The 23,167-nt window shown below is 43.5% G+C and overlaps 1 protein-coding gene and 1 long non-coding RNA gene across 4 annotated transcripts in view; one reads left to right on the top strand and one right to left on the bottom strand.

The window, feature by feature from the left end:
* TRABD2A (TraB domain containing 2A) overlaps nt 1-18,247 on the bottom strand; it is a 98,523-nt gene extending 80,276 nt beyond the window's left edge. Inside the window, exon 1 of one of the 3 annotated variants that reach the window (XM_064404297.1) lies at nt 17,980-18,247. In XM_064404297.1, coding sequence (XP_064260367.1) covers nt 17,980-18,075 — 96 coding nt within the window. In that variant the 5' untranslated portion in view covers nt 18,076-18,247. Of the gene's footprint in view, nt 1-1,142; nt 1,505-17,979 lie in introns of those variants that run through there. The other 2 variants (XM_064404298.1, XM_064404296.1) reach the window with 2 other exon arrangements.
* Nucleotides 18,248-18,580: 333 nt separating this feature from the next.
* On the top strand, nt 18,581-19,023 carry LOC135290391 (uncharacterized). The gene is made up of 2 exons (XR_010353165.1): nt 18,581-18,754; nt 18,827-19,023. It is a non-coding gene; the product is annotated as an uncharacterized LOC135290391 (long non-coding RNA).
* The last annotated feature ends 4,144 nt before the right edge of the window (nt 19,024-23,167 follow it).

Raw genomic sequence — 23,167 nt, 5'->3', positions numbered from 1 at the left:
GTGAAGCACATGTAGCTTGGCATGTGGCTGATTTCATAACGCCCTAAATCCTAGGAGAAGATATTGTGGGGAACCAGCACGCTCACAGAGGCAGGAAGGCCCCCAAGAACAAGGGCTACATTTAGGTGCATGAGCAGGTGAGAGAGCAGAGTGAAGTCACAGAGCAGACCTTCTCCAGTTGCAGAACTTTCTCACACCTACCCTGCAGCGAGCCTGCTGTGGCTTTGGCACCTCCCCGGTGCAGCAGGTCTGCACTTAGACTTCTAAGGGCTTCCAGTTTCCTTAAGAGTGGAATTAACGTGGGAGGGAAGCTGAAGTGAAGGTATACGTATCCCAGAAGCACGTCAGGTCCAAGCAGATGCCAACAGACAGCACAGATGGCCTGTTAACACAAAGTTAGCTCAAGAAGGCTTTTCCTACATGATTTTTGGTACTTTTAGCTCAGAAGCATCAAGCTTCAACAAGAACGACTTTTTCTGATCTTTCGTGGAAATGGCAGACACGGTCTACACAAGCTTCACAGCGGCCCATAAGATCACCCCTAACTTGCAGCAGGGATCCTCTGCTGTGCTAATCACACACCGGAGCTAAGCCATGCATGCTGCTCCTAGCTACTGCAGCCAAGCTGCTAAGTTTAGGAGACGAGCAAAACCTAACATAACGTCTAACCGCGTTTTCACACCAAATGGCCATTTCCTGCTCCGAACCTGTTCCAGCACGCTCGGCGTTCTGAAGTGGGACTAGGCGGTAACCCTGCGCGGGATGGCACTAGCAAGTCACTCCCGGCCAGTCTGTCGTTTGGCGGGCAGCGCAGCTCGTCCTGCTCACCGCAGGCAAAAGATCCTGCCGGGGTTCACCCCAGGGTCCTCCTCCCCCATGCACGCTCCCAGCACCCTGCCTTCCCGTCCCGGGAAGCCGCTGCCGAGCGCTCGCCGCCCGAGCCCGCCTGACAGAGGGGACAGAGGGGACTCAGCCGCGGCCGGGGCGGCCCCGCACGCCGCCCCCTCCCGTCACCGCACCCCGAGGGGACAGACCCGCGGCCCCGCGCTGCCGGGGCGGGGCAGCAGCGCATCCCGGGGCAGGAGGGCACCCCGGGGCAGGAGGGCACCGCGGGGCAGGAGGGCACCGCGGGCGGCGCTTACCTTTCTGCGGAGCGGGCAGGCGGCGGCGCGGCCGTGCCGGGCTGTGGCCAGCAGGAGGAGGGAGCCCTGCAGCAGCAGCAGCAGCAGCAGCAGCGGCAGGCGGCACAGCCCGCCGGGGTGCACCATCGCCGCGCTGCGCACCGCGTCCCCCTGCGGTTTCTGTTTTGTCCCCCCACCACCTTTCCGTGCTTCCGCACCTCCCGTTTTACTTATTTATTTTCTTTCTTTTTTCTTTTTTTTTTGACGTCTTTAGCCTATTTTTTTTTTCTTCCTGCTCCCTGTTACGTTTTTGTTTTGGCCGTCCGATTCAACCCGACAGCTCTCGCAGGAGCAGCCCCGTCCCCCGGCCAAGCCCTCCAGCCTCTGCCCCCTCCTCTTAAAAGGTCCCTGCGGGGCGGGGGGAGGAAGGGGAGGGCGCGGGGCCCGTGGCGGCGGAGGCGGGCGGCGGGGCGGCACCGGGGGGGTCCCGGAGCCTCCGGCCGGGCACTGCCACGCTGGGACCTCTCCTGGCCCCGAGGGGCCGGGGCGGCCGCGCCCCGCGTCCCGCAGCCCTCGGCGAACCCGCCGCGCCCCGGCTCTGTCCGCCCTGGGCCAGCCCGCCTGTATCTCTGCCCTTCCTGCTTAAGAGAATATAAAATGGAATACTGTGATTCTTCACAAGCTTTTATATTGTCCCTTGGCTTGAATGGACTCATTCTTGTTTCATGGGCGGCCATTCCGAAGTTGTGCGTCCAACGTGCTTTGCAGAAGCCGTGTTCACAGCACCACCAGAACATTCTGAGTTGGAAGGACCCCCAGGGACTGTTGAGCCCAACTTTTCAGTGAATGGCCTGTACAGGGATCGAACCCGCGCCCTGGGCGTTATTAGTACCGTGCTCTAGGTGTGATCCTTACACGATCAAAAATATGCTGAAGAATGTATCAGTCTCTAACAGTGAAATTCAGCTGAACCTGCTGAGGAGGCTAGTGTTTAAATCTTCACAAAAGTACACCTTGCTGCTAATACAGTCTTAAAAATATTGAGATTAATCCAGTGCAAATTAAAGGAATGAGCTTTTATAGCTATCAAAATATTCAATAGTTTCCTCCTGATAATTTTATCATGGCATGCATAAATAATTAATATATGGCAAAACTGTTAGCACTTTTAAGGCTTAAACTGGGTAAACCTTTAAAGTTAAAATGCTAACAATCTGTGGCGCACTTAGGTGTGGAACTATCCTTCCTGCTCATTCCTACTTGTTTTAATTAAATACTTCCCAAAAACAGAGCCAAAATCTATTGAAGCCTTTAATAAAAAGAGGTAAAATAGAGGTAAAGGGCATGTCACTCTACAAAGCAGTATCTTTTTGTTTAAGTGGAAGAATAAGGTGTTGCTTTTTTGCAGCTCATTCTCTATGATGAATTTTTCCATCTTTTGCCAGTATGATTATATATAATTATATTAGTTATACATAAGTACAATACATTAATATAGTATAATTATATTAGTAATATATACTATTATATTAGCAATATATATTATATAAATATATTAGTCATATATACTATCCAGTAATAGCATTTTTACAATTTCTGCCTTAGTAGTGACCATTATGCTCACTGTCCTGAGGGCTTTCTTCTGATTTGGGTTGGTTTTTTTTAAATTGCTGGTGGTCCTGACCTACCCTCAGGCTTAGTACACAGAGTGAACAAAGATGGTCTTAAAAGATCACTATAATTTCTTTATTAATGTGGACCATTCCTTCCAAAGCTGTGTATGTGAAAATACAATGCACAAAGCAACACATGAAAGCATTTCTGGCTGTTTGCAAACTCAGATAGTCACTGTCTCTTTAGCTTTCCTATATTCTTACTTCTAAACACAGTTTTCTACCCCTGAGACCCAGATACCTGTCTCAAGGTTAAATTCTGGTTTAGAGTCGAGTGCAAATTTCCCATCAGCTCAAAAGAAAGAAAAGGTGCCATCCTTTACTTTTGTCTCTTTTTTTTTTTTTTTTTTTGGTGCAAATTAAATCCCCCAGAAGAAAGTAGGCAGAGCCAAAACCCTTAATTATTTTGCCTTCTTTTGTAAGCATTACTGTATATCTGAATCTTGTGGATTTTGATGAGGCAAATTATTCTGGAGTAACACATGAAGTACATCTTCTTTTGTTAAGTCACACCAACCATTTAGAACAAAGAGCATTATATGACCAAGGATATTTTAATTGTTTGTTTTTTGTTTTTTTTTCCTCCAGCAAGGAAAAACACTGCTAGCATTTTGCCAGCCATTCAGGAGATTGTTACAGGAGTAGCCATTCAGGTACTCCTGTAACAATCAGAACAAGAAGTGCAGATGGTACATCCTTCTTCATCTGCCCTCCAAAAAATAACCCTGATTCAACACTGGAGCACCAAACAGCGAGTTATCCCACCAGTCACAGATAGTCAAGCAACTTTGCTGAACATCACTCTTAGCCACACATTTGGTCATATGTATGGGCATGAAAGCCAGATAGCATTCATACAAGACCCTGATCAATCTAGAGAGAATAAATTTTTCACAGCAGAGCGATGTGCAGCAGATTGATTAGGTATCTTTTGTGTGACCATTTGATTTGCTTTTTGTTTTAAAGTAGCAAAATATGTAACAGTGTTTTCTGAAATACGCAATTACAGGCAATGAAGACTAACATGCTGCTTGGCCTTATTTTTGAATTGGTGGGAAATGCATTCTTTGTGGTCAACTGCTAATTAAAAATAGGGAATGAAAAAAGACAAAGGCAGTGTCTTAAAGAGACTTCCAAAGTAATTTTTACTTGCACTTTGACATTTCAGTAGAAAGCCACACCCTAGTTCTATTAGCAGAAATCTAAGAGATAAACACAAAAATTTTATTTAACAAATTTCTCTCTGTAGCACGGCCAGGATTTGTTTATCCTAGTCCCTCGCAAAATTATTTCAATAGTACTTCAAAATGTCCTTACATTTATGCATGTGCTTATAAACATTGTACAGAAAGGATAAACAAGCACACACTTGAATGCTTTTCTGGATCAGGGCCTTAGATCACAGAGAGTCTGCGCCCTGAGTTGTCACTAGTTGGTACTTAATTCAAGGTAATTGAAGGAGCTGTGTCTGCTACAGCAGCACAGTTTGAGCAGCTGTCATGCACAAGCAGTTGCTCACGCTCACATCCCAAGCTTTAGGAATGCCTACAGGTGGGGCCAGGAGGTCACCTGGGCTCCGACCGAGAAAGAAAGACCAAGTCTTTCTTTTCTCTTTTTTTTTTTTTTGGTACATCAGCTGATGTTTAACTTCAGTTAGTTTCCTGGGCCATAAGAGCATTTATGTGGAAATGGCTGAGCGGCTGTCAGAGGTACAAGTCTCCTCAAGTGGGTGCTACTGGTAACAGATCTGCAGAGCATCACAGTCCAAAACTCCACCACGTGCTAATTGGGATGGCATGCATCCATGTGTACATGTGACACGCATGCCTGAGAGACCTCCAGATTATGTATGTGCCTTTGTTACCTAACAGTGCTTAACCTGCAGTGGGAAAGAAAGGCACCCCATACAGGCAAACACAGTAAAACTTGAGTGAAAGAAGCTGCCACAAAAGAGGTTTGCACAGAGTTCAGGACAGAATTATATTCATAGTCCTTTAGCAGGCGGGTCAACTCTGATTCACCCACTGTTGAACATGAATTCAAAATTGATTTTAAAGACCATGAAATTTAAGCATGAGTATTTCTCACCATTTTAAATTATGAAACATATAATAAAGCACATAATAAAGGAGCAAAGGAGCTTTTTTCACTGAGTTGAGAAAAAGTACTCTATCTGCATTTGAAAGGACGTTTGCTTAGAAGGATTGATGTGGACTTCAGAGATTCGTGAACACAGAGTCCCAATTATGCCTCCAGATAAAAAAGGTTTAGTGAACTTTGTAGTATGTTACTGTATGAATGTATTAGGTCAGCTGGAAGGGAAATATGAGGAATATATTACAAAGTGAAGTGGTTACATGTAATTATCAAGCATAGTTAGCTAAAAGCCAAAAATAAACAGGAAAGAGTAGAATTCTGTTCTCCAAATGCATCTTAATAGTAGTAATCTCAATTTGAATGGAGATAGAAAGCTGAACAAAAATACATCTCTTCAACATTGAAAGGAGGTGAAGAGAAAGTACATGACCATAACAGGGAGCTTTGAATTGTGCTAGGCCCCAGCACTTTTGAAGTAAAGGAGAGGATCATCTGAAGCTAGGCTGGAAGGCATTAAATGATGGTTTACAAACCACTTCCCCCAATCTGAAAGTATTTTTATAAGAGTGCAATCAAAACACAAACTATTTAAAATGTGAGACTAAAGTGCTAGCAAGATAGTAAAAATTAGCATGAGTTAGTCAGTAGTTCATAATGTTGGAAGGAAAGATGCAAAGGATTGGAAAAAATGCATAATTTTATTAAATTTAGTAAATAGGGATTTAGTCCCTATCTCTGTGTGGGAACTGTAACCCCACTGCTAGCCCATATATGGCCCTCCGCCCTACTGGCAGAAAAACATCTGCTTAGGCATTGGAAAGGAGGGATGCAGCAGTCCCTCTTCTCTTTGCACTCCCTTCTCAAGCCCTTCACTTGGCTGGAGGAAAGATGCAGGAGAAATCAGTCCTGAAAACTTCAGTGAGCCTTAGTCCTGTGCACATAAGCATCCATCTGGGAAGCAGCTGGAAAGACTGGAACCCTCAGGAAGGATCCAAAATTTGTAAAATCTTTAGTTTGCATAGGTATATTTCTGATGTCTTCTAGAAAATATCAGGACAGCTTTGCTTTGGAACAACTGAAGGAAATTTAAACCACTTAGATATGCATTGAATTCAGTTTATCCATTGAATTAGCTTTTTTTTTTTCAGGATATCTTTGGGGAAGAAAATATATCCTCATTTTTTAGCAATTGTAATTAAGGATTTTACACAAAGCAGAGAGGAGTTTTCCAAGACATAAGACTTATTTTCTCCTGGTTTTTTAGCTTGCTCTAAAAAATATGAGCAAGCATGTCAGAGTTGAAGACAATATGTAAGCAACAGTGCCGGGGTCGGCTGTTGCTTGTCTCTGCCCCAGCACGGGAAAAGGTGGTTCTGGGTAGGCCGCGCTCTCGAAGAAGGAGTCTGGACTCTTGCTTTCGGTCTTCAGTCGAGTTTATTATTTCTTATCTACAAAGATTTTCTGTCTGTCCAGCCGAGGTCTGATCAGCAAGACAGCCAAAGGCACTCTCCCCCGCCCACGAGGCGGTTGTCTCTTTTATAATGAAAATTACGTATTCGATATTTACCTTTACTTCCCAATACTTTCTGCCCTTGTTGGCAAGTGTACTCTTTCTATGAACCAATCCACACATGCCAACATCATCCTGAACATGGATGCCAAGGAGAAGAAAGAAGAAGGACAGGGCACGCCCAAATTCCTCCATCTTGGGACTCCTGATCCATGTACAGAATTCTAGACCCCCCTGTACAATACATAAAACCCCCCTGTACAGTGCATTCTAACTTAAGCTCTAACAAGTGAATAACATCCCCTCTCTATTTAGACATGAAATTTTCTCATCTCCTCACCTTCAGGTGTCATTTCTTTAAAAGGATCAAAGTCAAGCCACCAGGTACTTTTGGCAGCATTCCAGGGCCTCCGAGCCCCCCAAGGGTTGTCTCGGTAGCTCTGGACATCCGAAGTGATGTACTGAGCTCCCACACAACAGTAACTTGTTCCAAAATGTTGTCTTAACAGTATGTAAGGTACCTTTTTTTTTTTAACTGTATAAATACACTGTGAATGCTGCTTGTGTTTACTGAGGCAGTAACAGAGCCACAGAGTGCATTATGGGAGTGAAGCTCCAGCACAAGGGAAAACATTTTTGGTGTTTTTCAGGATACTGACTTCAGTGGGGTGGAATTTTTCTTTGGGGTGGTGAAGATCAGATCAGTCATTTGTGGCATCAAAGAATTGCCATGTGTTTTCCAACCCTTTCAGACCTGCCTTCTGAAAAGCGCTTGAATGTGTCCTTGCTCAGCAGCGAGCCACTGCTTATCCTGCTGGGTTATTTGCTGTGCAGCCCAGCACAGCTAATGGCCATCCCTGCCTCAAAGCATTTAAAGCTCAGATCTTGTGAAGAGTTGCATACACAGTTTGCTTCACTGACTGCAAAATGTCCCAGGAAAATTAAGAAACATCTTACTGAGAAAGTTTCATGCAAATCTGGATTAGCCTTGAGCTCTCTCACAAGACCACATAGCTGGATATGAGCCTGTCAGTGATTAATTATCCTTTACTTGACTGTAAAGATTCTTGTTTCTTGTCAGCCCATCAAGTGTAGCAGAGCTGAAATTAAGTTTTTATTCTAGGTCTACTTTCATGGGTAATTTTCTTTGAGTCAGCACTTACTTTGCTTTCTGTCAATTGGGAATTTTCTTTCTCCTCACTAAATACTGAAGAAAATGCCTGCACTTCTTCATCAGGATTAAAGATGATAAATTTAAAAGAGCAAATTAATGTGCTTTCTACTTATTCCAAGAAATGGCACAACTCTAGCTTGACAATTCTAAATGCTGGATTTATTTGCTGAAACAGCATTTTTGGATGAGGAGGGGACTAGTAACTGCCTTTAGTCACAGCTGTTGCACTTCACTTTGCCAAGCAGGTGATCTTGAAGAGCTGAAACACTGTCCAAACCTTTATCAGGCACCATGAACATTTCTGCTGGAAATGCCATGTGACTTTCTTAGCCAGTCTGGATCCGATTTGCACTCTCTCCACTGACAGCTCTGTCCAGGATTTCAGTGACCACAGGATTACTCCCTAAATCCTATGTTAAAGATGTGCTACACAAACATGCCAAATTACCTCCTCTGCACCCACTATGATGACATAAAACAAATTTTTTTCATCTTTGTGGTGTCTTTCAAGTGAGTGAGTTGCCAGGGACATGAAAGCAGCAGGACCGTGCTCATCCAAACCAGGAGGGTTCTTGGAAGCAAGCTTAACTTGAAGCAGATGGACAGTACCACAGCCGAACCAGATCTCCACTTGAGGCTGAAATCTGGTCAAATGCTCTGTTGTGCAGAAAACAAACCCAAACCAGAACAATCAAAGGAAATTGAACTATCCACTGGTCTGTGTGTTTAATACTGAATACATGTAAAAACATTTAGGAGGGTAGTTCCTGGGGAGACAGTTATTTCCCAAGGATATCTCTTCACCATGTGAAGATTAAAGACCTGGTACTGAGCCATATGTGCTAAACCATTAGCAAGACAACCCCTTCTTCCCTGATTCAGGCACAAGCACAGAAGCTACTTCACCCTGCTTATTTGCCTTCTGGTGGTGGACAGCATGCCTACTTAATTACTGTGACTATCTGCAACTCTTTTAAGCCAAAGCCTCATTTCTTAAGCTTCAGATGCATTTGTAAGAATTAGCTTTGACATTTCATGAGGCCTGTAGCCTTCTTCAGACAGATAGGGACACCTAAGCCTGAATTTTCACTAGAAGTTCTGCTTTGGATCTTGTATTTTCATTAAAAATTTCAAGATGCAAAGCAGGACTTCTATGAATCTCTCAGGTCAGTTCATCTCCACACCTGAGAAGCAGTCAAGCCAGTTGCTACACCTTTGCCATGGAGCTAGCTTTTATCAGTAACAGAAGCTCATAGGCTCATCTCAGCTGCTTTCTTGAATCTGCACACAAAGGACCAGGGCTACTTTCCCAGCCCAGATTGCACAGGATTGCAGCCCAAGTGCACACCTATTCACAGATGGGATCTGCACAAGATACAGTACTGTACTGTTCTTTGACTCCAGTCTTCTTTCTCTGCAGATAAAGTTAGGAGTTAGGATGTCTTGTTTTCTTCTCCTTTTCTTCCGTTCCACAAAGACATTCTGACCAGAAGATGGCATTATAATTTCTATGGATTCATCCTAAAGCATGGCACCATACATTTCCTAGGATGGTCTCCTTTCCTTTACCCATCTTCATGATGTGGAAGAACACTACCCAGTGTGGAAGGCTTCAGGCCTCAATATCTGTTAGATATTATGAAGCATCTGCCTTTGGGTCCTCCTGCTCAACAGCTGCTGACATCACAGCTCAGTGGCAGGGCTACATCTAGACTCCACACAGAAAGTGCAAACTGGTGCCAAGCATCCAGTGCCATTACAAACCAGCTCTCACAGCTCTGCACAGAAGTCAAGAGGACCATATGCTCAAATAAAATCATCTAGGGTCAGCACAGGAAACAACTTTGACTAGTTCTACTGCAAGAAATAAGGGAGGCCCTATTTTTTTCTGGAATCTAACTTCCTGGTCCTATTTAACATTTTAAAATCCAGTTAAAGAATATTTCTTTCCTTTGCTGTCTTCTTCATTGTGCCTCCTTCTATTATCAAGCAATAGGACAATAAACCAAGAATAATCAGTATCTAGATGTGTCAGTCTGTCTTTGCACAGATGCAGCAATGAGATGGAGTGGCAATCAAACAACTGAAGTGGACAGAAAATGTTTAAACATCAACAATCCAGAGACCATGTCCTAAAGATATGAAAATTTGGGGGAAAAGTGGTATCAAAGACAATAGCATTTCCGGTCTAAAAATTTATGAAAGCTTTGTCAGATGAATACCAAGTCTTTTAGGATATATCCTGGTCACTGTCAAATCAGAAGAAAAGATAGATGTGGAATTTAAGGCAGGAAAAGGTAGTGTTTTTTCTCCAAATGTCTGACAGTGAATTAATTGTTAAAACGGAACAAAATTTTCATTACTGCTACTACTACTTCTAAAAGCTATATGAAGGCAGGAGTAGGAAACCAGCTTGGATGGTTCCCTACTCCAGCCTGTATATGCCTTTTGCATGGATGAGAATACAGAAAAATGCATTCTGGCAGAATCTTTGTTTCCTCTGGTGAGGAAAGAGGAAAGAGCCCAACATAGTCATTCTGTATTTTGGAACTAGGGCACAAGAATTTTTCTGCATGTCAGAAACCTGTGGTACCAGAGCTTGGCTTTGTTCACCACCTGCTTTACCCCTGAACACTCTGCACACCACCTCAGCAGCCTTGCTGCATCTGCTGCTCATCCAGTTTTTGCATTGCCTTTTTATCTTTTGCATCACCCACAAGATTGCTTTTCTGGCCCTGCCTAAGAAAGGAGAAGTTTGCTGCCTGTTTGCACTTAGCACATCCTCAACGTGCTCTGCTAGTAGGGATTTCCTTTCCCCAACCTCTTGCTCCTCCATTCTGCTTGGCACTGCTGCCAGAATGACACTTCAGATTGATTTCTGATTTTGGGCTCAGTGCCTTGCACACACAGCAAAATCACTAGTCTCAGGCATGTGGCCCCTGAAGTGACTATGGGCTGATACGGTTTAGCTGCAGGCTGAATAAATGGAAGTGGATACCAGAGCATCAGTTATATATGAAAGGGATTTTCCTTACAGTAAGCTTAATCAAGTCAGCCTTTCCACCTAAGATAATCACTTTTAAAAATCATCATCACTTAAAAAATAGACCTTTGTGGTAACAATTCCGTGGCTGTGCAAAATGTCATCCTGGAAGAACACTTCCTCCAGTTGCTCATCAGGACCAGTTAATATGCCCACAGTGGAGACCATGATGAGATGCAGTGTGCCAGGACACTTTCTTCCTGTGCTGGCACATGACACATCCCTGTCAGTCCTAAAAATGGCCTTTAGGCTGTAACCCTAACCGAAAGGAGGATATTGCACTTCCTTAAAAAGTATGCCTTCAGGCATCCATAAATTACAGAGAGACCCCCAGTAAGCACTGGAGGATGGACTATTTTTTTCCTGGAGAGCCTGGGCCAGTGTTGATTCATGAGCACTTGCTCAGAAGTGCTCTTTCAGCACATTTGCATGAGACAGCAGCAGTGTAAGGGGGCCCTTACAGACACTAAAAGCACTGCAGGACCTCTCCTAAGCAAACAAGGGTGTTAAATTCTTGGCTAGACCCCAGTGGAGGAAACCAGATCATTTACACCTGACTTCCTGGGATTCTCCCCATCACTCCTGGAGACATAATGAAAACTTGTCACTCCTTGCCTGGGACTCAAATCCTTCTGGCTTTAATGCACCCTTTTTTGCTCATCAGCATCTACCAAGAGGTCAGTTTATTGAGAGACTCCAGCAGACTTCTATGGGATTGCTCTCTCTGATTCGCCTCAAGAAAATTTTCAGTGGAGGGATGGAGATCTAGTGTGGGTTTGCCCCTTGTTGTCTAATTTTAAGGCAGTGTTTGTCACCCCAGAACATGGTCTGGCCTCCAGAAACATTTTCACAATAATTTTTCCTGCCTGTCTGTTCTCACACACCTCCATAGGCAGATCTTGTTGCATATATGGAAATGCTGGGAGAATTCATATTTTCAAACTGCCTGCTGTGTCAGAAGAGTCTAACCAGAAGAGTCTCTCTGCTGTGCCACAAGAGTCTAACTTTTGGGATTGGTCACCTCACTCTAGCCAACAGAAGACACCCTGTGGGAGAATGGGTCATATTTTTACAGTTTGTATTTTCAGAAAATTTGAGGAGTACTGTTTGAGAGCCAGGTGTTCAAGTTTACTTGGAAGTATACAGGGGCCAAAGGTCCTTGATATACAGTGAGATGGATGTCAAATAAACATGTAGTGTTGTGCTGAAATAACAAAGCTAGTTCAATGGCTGGTAGGGTTGTACAACTCCATAGGGTAGCAATATGCAGGGGCCAGGTTGTGTGGTGTGTCCACTGCCTGTTGTGGTGGACAGGGTCCTGGAGCTATCCTGAGTGAGGATGAAAAGTGTCCCAAAGTGAAGCATAGTAGTCAAGCATCTTGATACATCTGTGGCAGCCAGCACTGTCACAATCATTACATACTGCTGGTGTAAGCAAAACCAAGAGTTTAGAAATTACATTTTTAATAGAAAAAAAGGCTGATTTGATAACTCTAACTCTATAACTCTATCATATAGTTATATGTGATAACTATAGTAAGGAAAAGTTTTCAATCTCACAAAAAACTGTGGCTGCACCTTTGCTAGTGTGAACAGCACAGATGTCAATTGCCACAGAAGCCACTGGAGAAATGGAACATCCAGGCTGCAGTAATCTGCTGAGCAGTAAGAGGGCTTTTGTTCAAAGTCACCACACTGATCCATGGGCACATTTACTTGTCTTCTAGTCATAAAACCTCTGCTAACTCTGAACACAGTTATCTTAAAGGTACTCTGTAAGTAAGAACCAGTAAGAACATAGGTCCCAGGGTCTTACTATGCCACTGATTGTGCACAGGCTAGGTTGATCCTGGCACCAGAATTCCAAACTAACTCTGGCGTAACATCAGAAGGGCAAAACCCCCTGCAAAATGGCATTGATATCTCACATATCTGGTGCTCTGAGACAAAATTCCCTTTTGTATCAGCTTCAGAAACTTCATGTTTTAAATGCTTAGCAATGTTTTTTCCAGTGCTTGTGTTCTTCCTCAGGAGAAGATTATTGTTGTGGCAAAAATCCCAAAAGTTCTCAGAGTCAAGACTGATTTCCACAGAGAGCAAACTATCTCAGCAGTAGTGTTTCTCTTCTGCATTTCCAGTGCTGCATGCTCAGAACCATGGTTTAGGTCTTAGACCAAACAGTCACAGGAAAATTTTCACTATATCTAGCAGTACCTTGAGATAATAGATCACTCAACATTAGGGCTGGTTTTGGGTCTTGTCTCTGAAAATTGCCAAATGAAGGCAAGAGGCATCTCTGAGGTCTGGGTTACAGCATTCCATTTGTTATTTCCACCTAGATAGTTGATGAACATTTTATCATTATTTTTTCTTATGATCAGTTAGATGCATAATTTCAAAATCCATCCAGTCCATTACACTGCTGCTTGTTACCAACAGACTGGAAGCATCTGGAGCATATTTCTCCCACACAGTGGAAAAAAAATGTTCTTGCTTGTTTGCTTGCTTTTTATTTAATTTATACCACAGAATTACTTAGTTCTGAAACAAAACTGACCAAATCTTTGCCTGTGTTTCAAGTTTAGTAGATTGTAAAAGGTTTTGCATTTGCTGATTATTCAGAGACATTTCCAGTTCTGTTCCTCTTCTACTTTTATGTGATTTATTAGACCTGAGCAGGGCACACTTGCAGCGATCTCAGTTTTGTCTGTTACCAGTTAAATTGCCCACAGGCATAAAGGACAGAAGCAAAATGGAATGTCACCGAGTTTTTGTAGGAGAAAAAGCTGGAATGCATTGCTTCTCTTATTCCCTAGGAAAATATTGCATAACCACCTCACACACTAACTGGTATTGCCTAGTGCATTGGCCTCTGGATCTGTTTTATACCTAAATGACCTCATATCAACTTTCCAGGGCCTCATTTTCCCATGGTTGTGAAATGTGGGTCCTTTTTAATGTGCTTCTGTGTGTGCAACAGACAGAAGCTGCACAAGAGGAAGCACTGCTACTCACAGATGATCATGGCTAAGGCATTTCACTGCCATGTGCCACTGAGCACTGAGCACCCATTACCTGGGTGAAGACCATGCTCACATTAGACTGGTCTGAAGAGATGCCCTGTCCTGAGTCCACTGTCACAGAATCACTCCCAAAGTCCAGCAAAGCCACTTAGAGCCAGTTGCCCAGGACTGAGTCCAGTTGAGTTTTGAATATCTCCAAGGACAGAGATCTACCATCTCTCTGGCCAATCTCCATCATTGCTAGGTCACCCTCACAGTAAAAAAAAAGATTCCTGGTGTTCAGAGAAAACCTCTTGTGTTTCAATTTGTGTCCATTGCCTCTGGTCCCATTACCCAGCGTCACTGAAAAAGAGAGTAGCTGACACATATTTGCGCACTTTTTCAGGTATTTATACACAGTTATAAGATCCATCGTTTTCTCCCCATTTGTGATTTTCTGCTGATTTCTTTTTATGCAAAAAGACCTTTCCTCCAGAAGGCATAGTACAAATAAAACAGCTCATGCATAACACCTGAACCACAGCCTTCAAGGAGAAGATCTTTCTCGTGTAGACATCTGTAATGTCACACAGGGGATGCCTACAGAAGGGGGTATTCGTCTGCTAGGCCAGCCAGCTGCTCAATGACTGCTCTGCTCCTACCAGGAATAAAATACAGTCTGCAAAGCACTTACCCAGGCATCACAGTCATACTGGGAAGTTTGAGCTGCTGTGCTAACAAGCTACCCTTGAATGGCAGAGCGAAGATCATTTAACAGGCTGGCTGATGGCTGTGATTTTAAACTGTGTGGCAGATCCTCTCTGTCAGCTATAATAGTCACAGAGTCCCACAGGGCTGCTAAAGCGAGCCTTCATCTCTCCCTGTCTCAGAAACAGGCTTTTACCAGTACTGCCTGCACAGAGACACTCTACACTCACTGCTCTCAGAGCAGCATAAAAAACAAGAGCATGACATGATCTCAGCAGAGGATTTGGTTGCTGGCTATCCAGGTGTGGCACATCAACAGCAGTTAAAATCAGAAAGATGTCTGTAAAAAGGTGTCACTTTCTAACTTCGTACCTGCTGCCTGTACCATGTCTGGGTGGTCACATCTCCCTGAAAACCTCACAGCTACATGCTGCTATCACTTCCCATGATGATGTAAGGAAGGGCTAAGTGAGACAGATTTTCATTTTCTGCTCTCAGGCACTGTTTGGAGACCTGCTACTCAAGTGATAATTGCTGAATCCTTCACTAATTGCTGGAAGGGGAATACAAGCCCCAGGTATAGGCTGATTTTGCAGCACTGAGGGATACCGTATTTGCTGCAACAGATGCACAGTCATAAACCAGGCCACATCCCCTCGCACACTACATTAAAAAACTAAAAACGAGAGTCTTCTTAATCATCATCATGCATGTCTGCACTTCCAGAAGTCAATAAAGAAGCAGACAGAAGAACAATTGAACAATTACTGCACCTGCTATAGGAAGTGGGCAGTATGAAGCAATGAGGAATGGTGGTGACCAGTGTAAACGCAATCAGGGATTAGGAAGACAGGAAATAAGACTTCAGCTTTAAATAACAATCTCCAGTGCCACAACTGAATCAACCTGAATTAAAAACTAAAAGAGAAGACACCCAAAAATGTTAAAATCTCTATAGCAGAATCTGAATGCTACCCTCCATACTACCACTGAGATCCCAAAGCATTTCTGGAAGATTTGATGATATTCATTTATGGTTTTGGTGATGGCCATCACAGATAAAGTTATTTTTGCCAAGGACAGATGTGGTCCCACATTTTTGAGACATAGGCTTTCATTCCCTTATGCATATTCAACCCAATAACTGCACCACGTAAGAAAAACAACTGCAAAAACATTAAGAGTGAAACTATATAGAGTTGAAAAGAAGGAGGGGCAGGGGGAACAACTCTCACTGTGCCATGTAGTTTCTCTTTTCCTACTGCTTGGTTATCTAGCTCTATCAAGCTCAAATCAATCAAATGATGTCTGATGTGTTTTGCAGATGGATCAGCAATGATGCATATCTCATGCACAGATGTTTCAACTTGGATTTGCTAGCTATCCAGCAACCAGACAGAATCCTGATCATTCACAGATGTTGCAAAAACATCAGAAACTCCTCCATCCGCTGTAAATAAATGTTAAAATTTATGCATTTTACTTTTGGTCAGCCAGTGCAGCAGTCTCTTGCAAAAAACCAAAGTGGGACTCTCAGCTAGGATGGTGGGATTTTGCAGTTGGCTGCATTGTAGGTGTTGCTCCTAAGAAAGGAAGATCCCTAAAGCCATTGCTTAAGCACATGAAACTGTTTTATCTGTTCAAAAGGCACTTTCAACTATCAGCCAGTAGTGAGAGCTGTGTTTGAAATCAAAGCCACAGCTGCTTAACTGGCTCATTCTTTCAATGGGGAGGTTCAGCCAGCCTGTTGAGCAGCATGTCTGTGGGGCTATGTGGGCCAGTTACAGCCACAGTCAGGGCTGTAGCTGGGCTGTGACAAACCATCAGCTTAGCAGCGCTGAAATCTTTAGCTTAGCACTAAAAATATCTGTGCCACCATTCTGGATCCCAAGAAATCATGGAGTAGACATGAAAATATAAAATAGAAAATAAATAGAGGTGGAATTTGTTTCCCATGTTTTTTGAGCACTTGATGAATCAAGTTTTCACGTTTTTCTTCACAATCGCAACTCTTATCAGAGCATCCTCTATGAAAATAGGTTGTCACCAAGAATTCTGGGCTTTTTACCTGTTACTTATTTACCTACATGGGCGCAAACAACTCCTGCACCAAAAAACTTCTAAAGACCGAAAAAAACCCTCATCAAAACTATTTGTCTGTGGCAGGCACCTGTGATACTAGCTACAGCTGACTGCCTCAGGAGCCCCAAAGAGCCAGTGTCCTACACCACTTGCAGTATCCAAGCGCTAGGATGATGGCCTTCCCCACACCCACAACACTCCCACAGCAGAACCAGACAATGTAAATTCAACACTTGCCCTGCCTGACTCGAAAGGGTTGAAAGCAGACAGCAGTGGTCCTCCCTGAGATGGCCAATGTGTTACTCAGAGAAGTGATCTGTCTTGTGCTCTCTCCTTCAAACATGTGGTATATTGATTTTGGACAGATATCTAAGACAAATCTGCCCTTTCTGACACACCCAGCCATAACCAAAGGCCACCACTGACAGAAGCTATGGTAGTCTCTGTCCCTGTACAGCCATTCATGTTACCATGAAATTAAACATTGCAGAGAACTTTCATCAAGGACTAAGTAATCTGATGTTTTTTCCTGAATTTCTTCATAGTATTTGAATATTTCCTGATCATCAGAAAGCACCTGTTCATCATAGAGGTGTTCCAGACAACGAGGTAAAGTACTCAAATTCCTTCCTTAGAAAACACAATCAATGCATGGTGTTGTGCAGCCAGGCCTCCAACACTTGGTCCCTTACATGCAATTCCTGTTTAGTGATTTCTGTTTAGAGGTGCCCCAGCTGCCAGGATGATGATATGTTTCAGCCCTGAGTGTAGCTGCACCTTCACTACAAAGCCCCTTGGACATGCTCTCCAAGTCCTGGCTGTGACAATGTACCCACAGAGATAAAGATCACAGAAAGTACATGAGGAAGTGAAGGCACCTGGGACCAGAGTGTACAGGGACTTAAATAAGAGATCTCTTCGTTCCAGTGGTTTCCATAAACACCTAGGATGTCAGAGCAGGAGATGAAAACACCAAAGCCATGTGTGTACTGTGTGGTGGTCTCAGCTTGACAAACCTCATGACAGTGCATGCCTGCAGTATTATCCCCTCCAGGTCCTTCCATCTTATGCCACTGCTGCAGACTTCTACAGAAGTCATGTGGTAGCTTTTACTGTCTCATGAGTGTTACCTCCACAGTTAAGTGTTAAAATAGACCGTTTCCAAGTTGTTGTACGTGATAACAAAAAGTTGATGGCATGAATTAATCTGGAAGCATGGCACTGTCATCCCAGAAACGGAGATGGACACGCTTTATCCATCATACTGAAAAGTACAAATAAGTCTTTTGGCTTCACCTGGCCTTGGCCCTCATTCCCTGCAGTCCTTAAACATATTTTTCCCTGCAGTCCTTAAACATCCTTTTCACATGCTGAAGATCTAGAAATCTAGACATTTAGAAAATCTAGACATCTAGAAAATTTAGACATGGGTGCCAGTGCTTTGTTGAGGCAGAGCTGGGAACCTGCCCCTCTGATACTGCAGTCTCACATTACTGGGTTGCTCAGGACTCCTACTACCAATCTAGGCTTCTAACCCCATAGGGAGAGCAAGGGAACAAGGGCAAATACCTGTTTTGTCATGTTTAAGACACAGTGCACACAGGGAAACTCCTTTCCAGAAAATAGAAGTGCTGGTAGGTGGCAATAGCTGCAGGAAGGAGGCATGGGACTTGTCAGGGCCTGGGCCCTTCACAGTGCAATCAACACATTGGCAAGAACTGGGTGTGTAGAGACAGAGAGGTTACTCTCACTTCCAAAGAAAGAGGATGGGAAAGATCCTTGGAAGCCATTTTGCAGATACAAAAGGGAGTTACTTCATCCTTACAGCTGTGTCTACTTCCCCCTAGCCCCCAGTGACACTGGTGGGCATAAGGACCTACCAGCTGGCCTGAAGATGGGGGAAGTGGCAGAGACATTGGTGCATGGGGAGAGCTACCAGGAGCAAGCACACAGTGGAACGTGAGAGGCTTCACATGAAGGGGGAGTTTCATAACTGGGCATGTACACAGCTGAAGGAGACTATAAGCCACTGCATTTGAAACATGGCTTGTTTGTCACTTAAACACAATATTCACAAATGTGTCCTACAATGTTGCTAACCTGAATTCCAGTTTCCAAGGTGGCTAAGTCACTGAGTTCTACCAGAAATCACATTCCATGGTCTCTAGAGTACTCTGAGCATGGACATCTGGAGAATGGGCAGGACTATGTGTGGCTACACCAAAAAGTATCATGTGCAGAACAAGGGGCAGGAAAGGTTTTAGTCTGGGATGCCCCCACTTTCCTTTACGTTATGCAAGTATTTACTGTGCAAAGATACTAGAAGTCAAAGCATAATTTTCAGGTACAGCATGGAAATGTTGCTAGTCTGACACAGCTTCACATAGGCTTGCTGAATGGTATTTGGTGGTTACAGGAAAGCCTACCTGGGGAAGGAAAGCAGATATGTGTCAGCAGCCTCCCTTCCTCTCTGCTGTGTCATATCCAGTAGAGTCATTCACCCACTGAAAGCAGAGCACTTCCGAGGTGTGTATCATGTTACTGCTCCTGTGATCCATCAAGTGCTGCATGTCCTTTTCTGTGTGACTCAAATATAGCAGTCCTGTTGTTGTTGTTGTTGTTGTTGTTGTAGTCTCTCTTCATCACATGTTCCCCAAAGTTTTGCCAGCAGGAAGCCTGTTCCAGAGAATCCTTCTCTGTCAAAGGGGGTATGGGTGCCACTCAGAGCCATAAGCAGGAGGGATTATGTGCAACCTGTGACATCATTTGGCCTGACAAAACACATTGTTGAAATAGAGGGTCATGCATTCACAGCTCTCCACTTGATTACACTTGTGTCACCAAATGTGAAGGGTTCCGTGGCTTTTGGTGACTCCCATGCGTGTTGGAGCAAACCTCACTCTTCAACATTGCCACCTTTAGCAAAATCCTCCTCAAAAGCACATAAGTCACATCTCAGGCACAGTCAGGAGAGGTAAGGAAAATGAATACTGTGCTCCCAGAGCAGGCAGCACTAGCCTGTGAAGGCATATGGTGCACATGGCCACCAGAGACACAGAGTTAATCATTCACTGGAGTCAGGGCACAAGGTCTTTGTTAGCACATACTGATAACTAGGCTGCTGCTGAAATGTGGTGTTGCCAGCTGTGCTGGTAGGGCTTCAACACACATGCACAATTCAGCCTGAACTGGCTGGATTATTTTCTTGTCCCAAAAGTACTTGAAAGCAGTAGAAGTCTCTTCTTTGCTCATAATATCCCCTTACATGTTTTTCAGAACAGATCCACTCCCCTCTAGCAATTGTTAGTAATAGTTGCTCCTCACAGGGGCCAAAGAGACAACATTCCCCCTTGCCCCCCGCAAATATCACAGGGATGCATAGGGGAAAAAATCAATATCAATATTATCACTGCTTCTTTGAGGCAGCTCAGACAAGACCAGCTCTACTCTCCTTGGATCACAGAAAGAGGAGAAAAAAATTCTAAGCTGCTTATTCCATCTGGTACTAGAGGAAAGGTTGACTTCCCCCCTCCCAAACCACTATTTCAAGGACTATTTGTAAAGAAAGCTCCAAGGTTATAAATCTCCCTTGAGCCTCTTGCACACATAGCCTTCATGTTAATGTACCATGACAATCTTTTCCCTTTCCTTTTAGCAAATGAAGGGTGAAGGTGTATAAACTGGAGTTTCTGAGGTCACTGGCTTACAGGGCAAGGGATGTGACATATGCTTTTCACTGCCTTAAGCTCCAGCTCTGAAGCTTGTGGAGACATTCTTGTTCACCACTGGGTTTACTCCTGCTCCTCCCCTCTAAATGTTTTTACTGTTCTTTAGCTGGAATGCTGGACATGGATGCAAACCAGGAGCAAAGCTGTTAGTGCCAGTGAAACTATTTTCATGAATGTGAAAGCTGTGTAAACAAGAATGTCATCAGGCCTCAGAGTTTGAGAAAAAACCCCTTCTAGCAGACAAAAAAACCCAACAACTTTTCTTTTTTTCTGAGGCTGCTTCTCCTTTTGAAAGAAAGCACACATATTATTCAGACATGTTTTCTCTTAAAATTCTATCTGAAGAGGATTTGTGACACACATATCGACATCATGGTTAAGCAGGAAATAATTTGAAGTGTCCTGTCCCCACTTGCCCTTCCCAGCCTTCTCAGCCTGTTAACTTTCACTCACCTCTGTTCCTCTCCCTCTTACACATGATTTTCAGAAGAGCACTATATTTCCACTTCCTAAGGTTGGTAGCATTATATTTCTCTCCCAAATAAATATTTTTCCCAGCTCTTCCTTTTAAGGATACAGTGAAACCCTCTCAAAGTCAAGGATTAAGAAATGGAGAACATCAAGGGTGTTTCTCCACATGGAACTCTGCTTTTGGGTGCTTCCAAGAGGTAGGCTACAATTCTCCCTTTCAGGATTTGAGGAAAACCAGTCTCAGGTATAAAAACCCTTGAAGCTCTCAGTAGCTTGCATCACAGTAATTGGGAGATTATTGCCATTTGCATCAAACAGTAGCACAAGAGATCCAAAGGCAATTTCCCAACAGATTCTTTTGGCTTCTCCCAGGAATACTAGTACTTCAGGTTGGGATTTGGACGTTAGAGCTTTTGAAAGGGCTTTTCTCTCCCCACACATTAAAAGTTACAACACTAAAAGATTTACAGACCAGGGGTCTGCTCACTTTTTATTGTGGTTTGTCTCAGATAGAATTAAAATCTCTTGGAGTCAGTCTTGGGTTGTTTTTTTTTTTCCCTACCCAAATATAAGACAGCCCCTATTCTGGGCACATATTAGAGCATCAAGGATAGAGCAGTTGGATTAAAAAAAAACAAACAAAAAAATCCCAAAAAAAAACTAACAAAAAAACCAACCAAACAAACAAAAACAACAAACAACAAAAAACCCCAAATAAACAAAAAAACCAAAACCAAACCAAACAAAAAAAAAAAAAAAAACAAACAACAACAACAACAAAAAACCCCAAACAAACAAAAAAAATCCTAAAAACCCCAACAACAACAGCAAAAAAAAAAAAAAACCTAGCAAATCCTGCAAAACAGAGAGGAGAAGGGTGAATGATCCAGCTCTAAAAAGGAGCCCATCCATGAGGAAAGCCAGCTTCAAAGTCCTGTTCACAGCCTGCCCATGCTAGCTCACAGCAGAGCACATTGGAAAGGGCTGCTCTCAAGTACCTTCACTAAGTGTGTTTCACTTAAAGAGAAATTTGCTAGATTAGGATTTGGAGTGAACCTTCATGCATCCATGGTGTATCTGCCTCGCAGTCCAAGTCAGGATCCAAACTATGGGTTAACCTGTTTCGCTAAAAATGTCTCAGGTCTGTTTCTCAGGGCATTAAAGCATTGATGAATTTCTGTTACTAGGCCAACATAATGAATTTGTGACTATTTTAGAAAGCAAAAGAGGGGCCTGCAGCTCTAGTACAGCAAATAGCTCATCTAAAATAACTGCTGGAGACAGAATTTAAAGTATTAGTACTTAATTGGCTTTTCTTGTTCGACATTATATGTTAGCAAGAAATGGAGACAAGGAAGGAGAGAAATTTGCACTTCAGAAGGGAGACACTTTCTGAGACATTCATGATAATTTCCCCACAGAAATCAGGGATGAAACACCCACTGAATCAAATGTGGACAGTCTTAGGCTAGCAGCAAATGGCTTATTGATGGGGTGTCCCTACTTTGGAGCTTGACAAAATGACAGCACACTGCAGCAAAGCCTGACTCAGTGTTTGACTATGACTTCTATGAACAAGGAGGGGTTTTAGTGAACAGCAAAGAGAAACTGTTGCTCCAAATGACACAGGAGTTGCTGAACAGTCTGAACCCATTCTATTTTATAATCAAAACTATGGCCAAATCCAGTAATAGAGGTGTCTAGAAAAGGGGGCTGCAAAACATCTCTTCCCAGGCCCCAGAGCTCTCTGGTTATTGGATACTTTACGTACTGAGGCAAAGGTTAGTGACAAATTTATACTCTGTTTTATAAGGGTGTTCTATGTAAATATTTGGGAAACAACTTTGGCAAAAGCAGAAGAAGCGAGAAGAAGAAGTGAGAATCTCTCCAAGACTCTTAAAAGCTCAACACGTTCCTCGACTATGACACCCCCAAGACAACCCATATCTGTCTGTCACAGCTGCAGGGCCTTTCATCTCCACTTTACCACAGCAGTAAGAACATATTCTCCTCCTAGGTGCAAAAGCCAGGAGCAGTTTTCTTGGCCCTTCCATGTGCTCTTACACTAGTATTCTATGGGAGGGAAGTGCCCTATAGAAATTTCTAAACAGACAGATTTGGATTCTGAGTTTCAGCTGTGCCAGTGGGCTGTCCATAAACATCTTGCTGCAAAACTATCAGATAAGCCTGGAGAGAGAGTAAAACTGATTGCATCAGACCAGTTCGTGATCTTGTCTGTAAAAATCTCAATTCCCAGTAGATGGCACCATCCGTTCCAATGATGTTTTTCTTCTGGTTCGTGCAACAGACTCTGAGCCTGCAGAGCGAGAGTTTAGTGGTCCCAGAAACCAGCGTGAGAGCACAAGCCACCCGCGGTTAACACAGGGACACCACACCGCTGAAAGAATAAAGATGCAGCAGCTTTGAAATCAGCACAGCCGTGAAGAAATAACAGCGAGTAGTGGCTGCTATGCTCCGTGTGCCGCAGGGATCGCTGCATGGTCAGGGCTCTATCCTGTGCCCTTCAAACCCACTGCTTTTCAGATCTGTTCCTTGCC

This window comes from Passer domesticus, chromosome Z (genome assembly GCF_036417665.1).
Source record: "Passer domesticus isolate bPasDom1 chromosome Z, bPasDom1.hap1, whole genome shotgun sequence".
NCBI classification, from domain to species: Eukaryota; Metazoa; Chordata; class Aves; order Passeriformes; family Passeridae; genus Passer; species Passer domesticus.
Note: the sequence above shows the minus strand (reverse complement) of the source record. Positions and strands in the feature narration are given on the sequence as shown.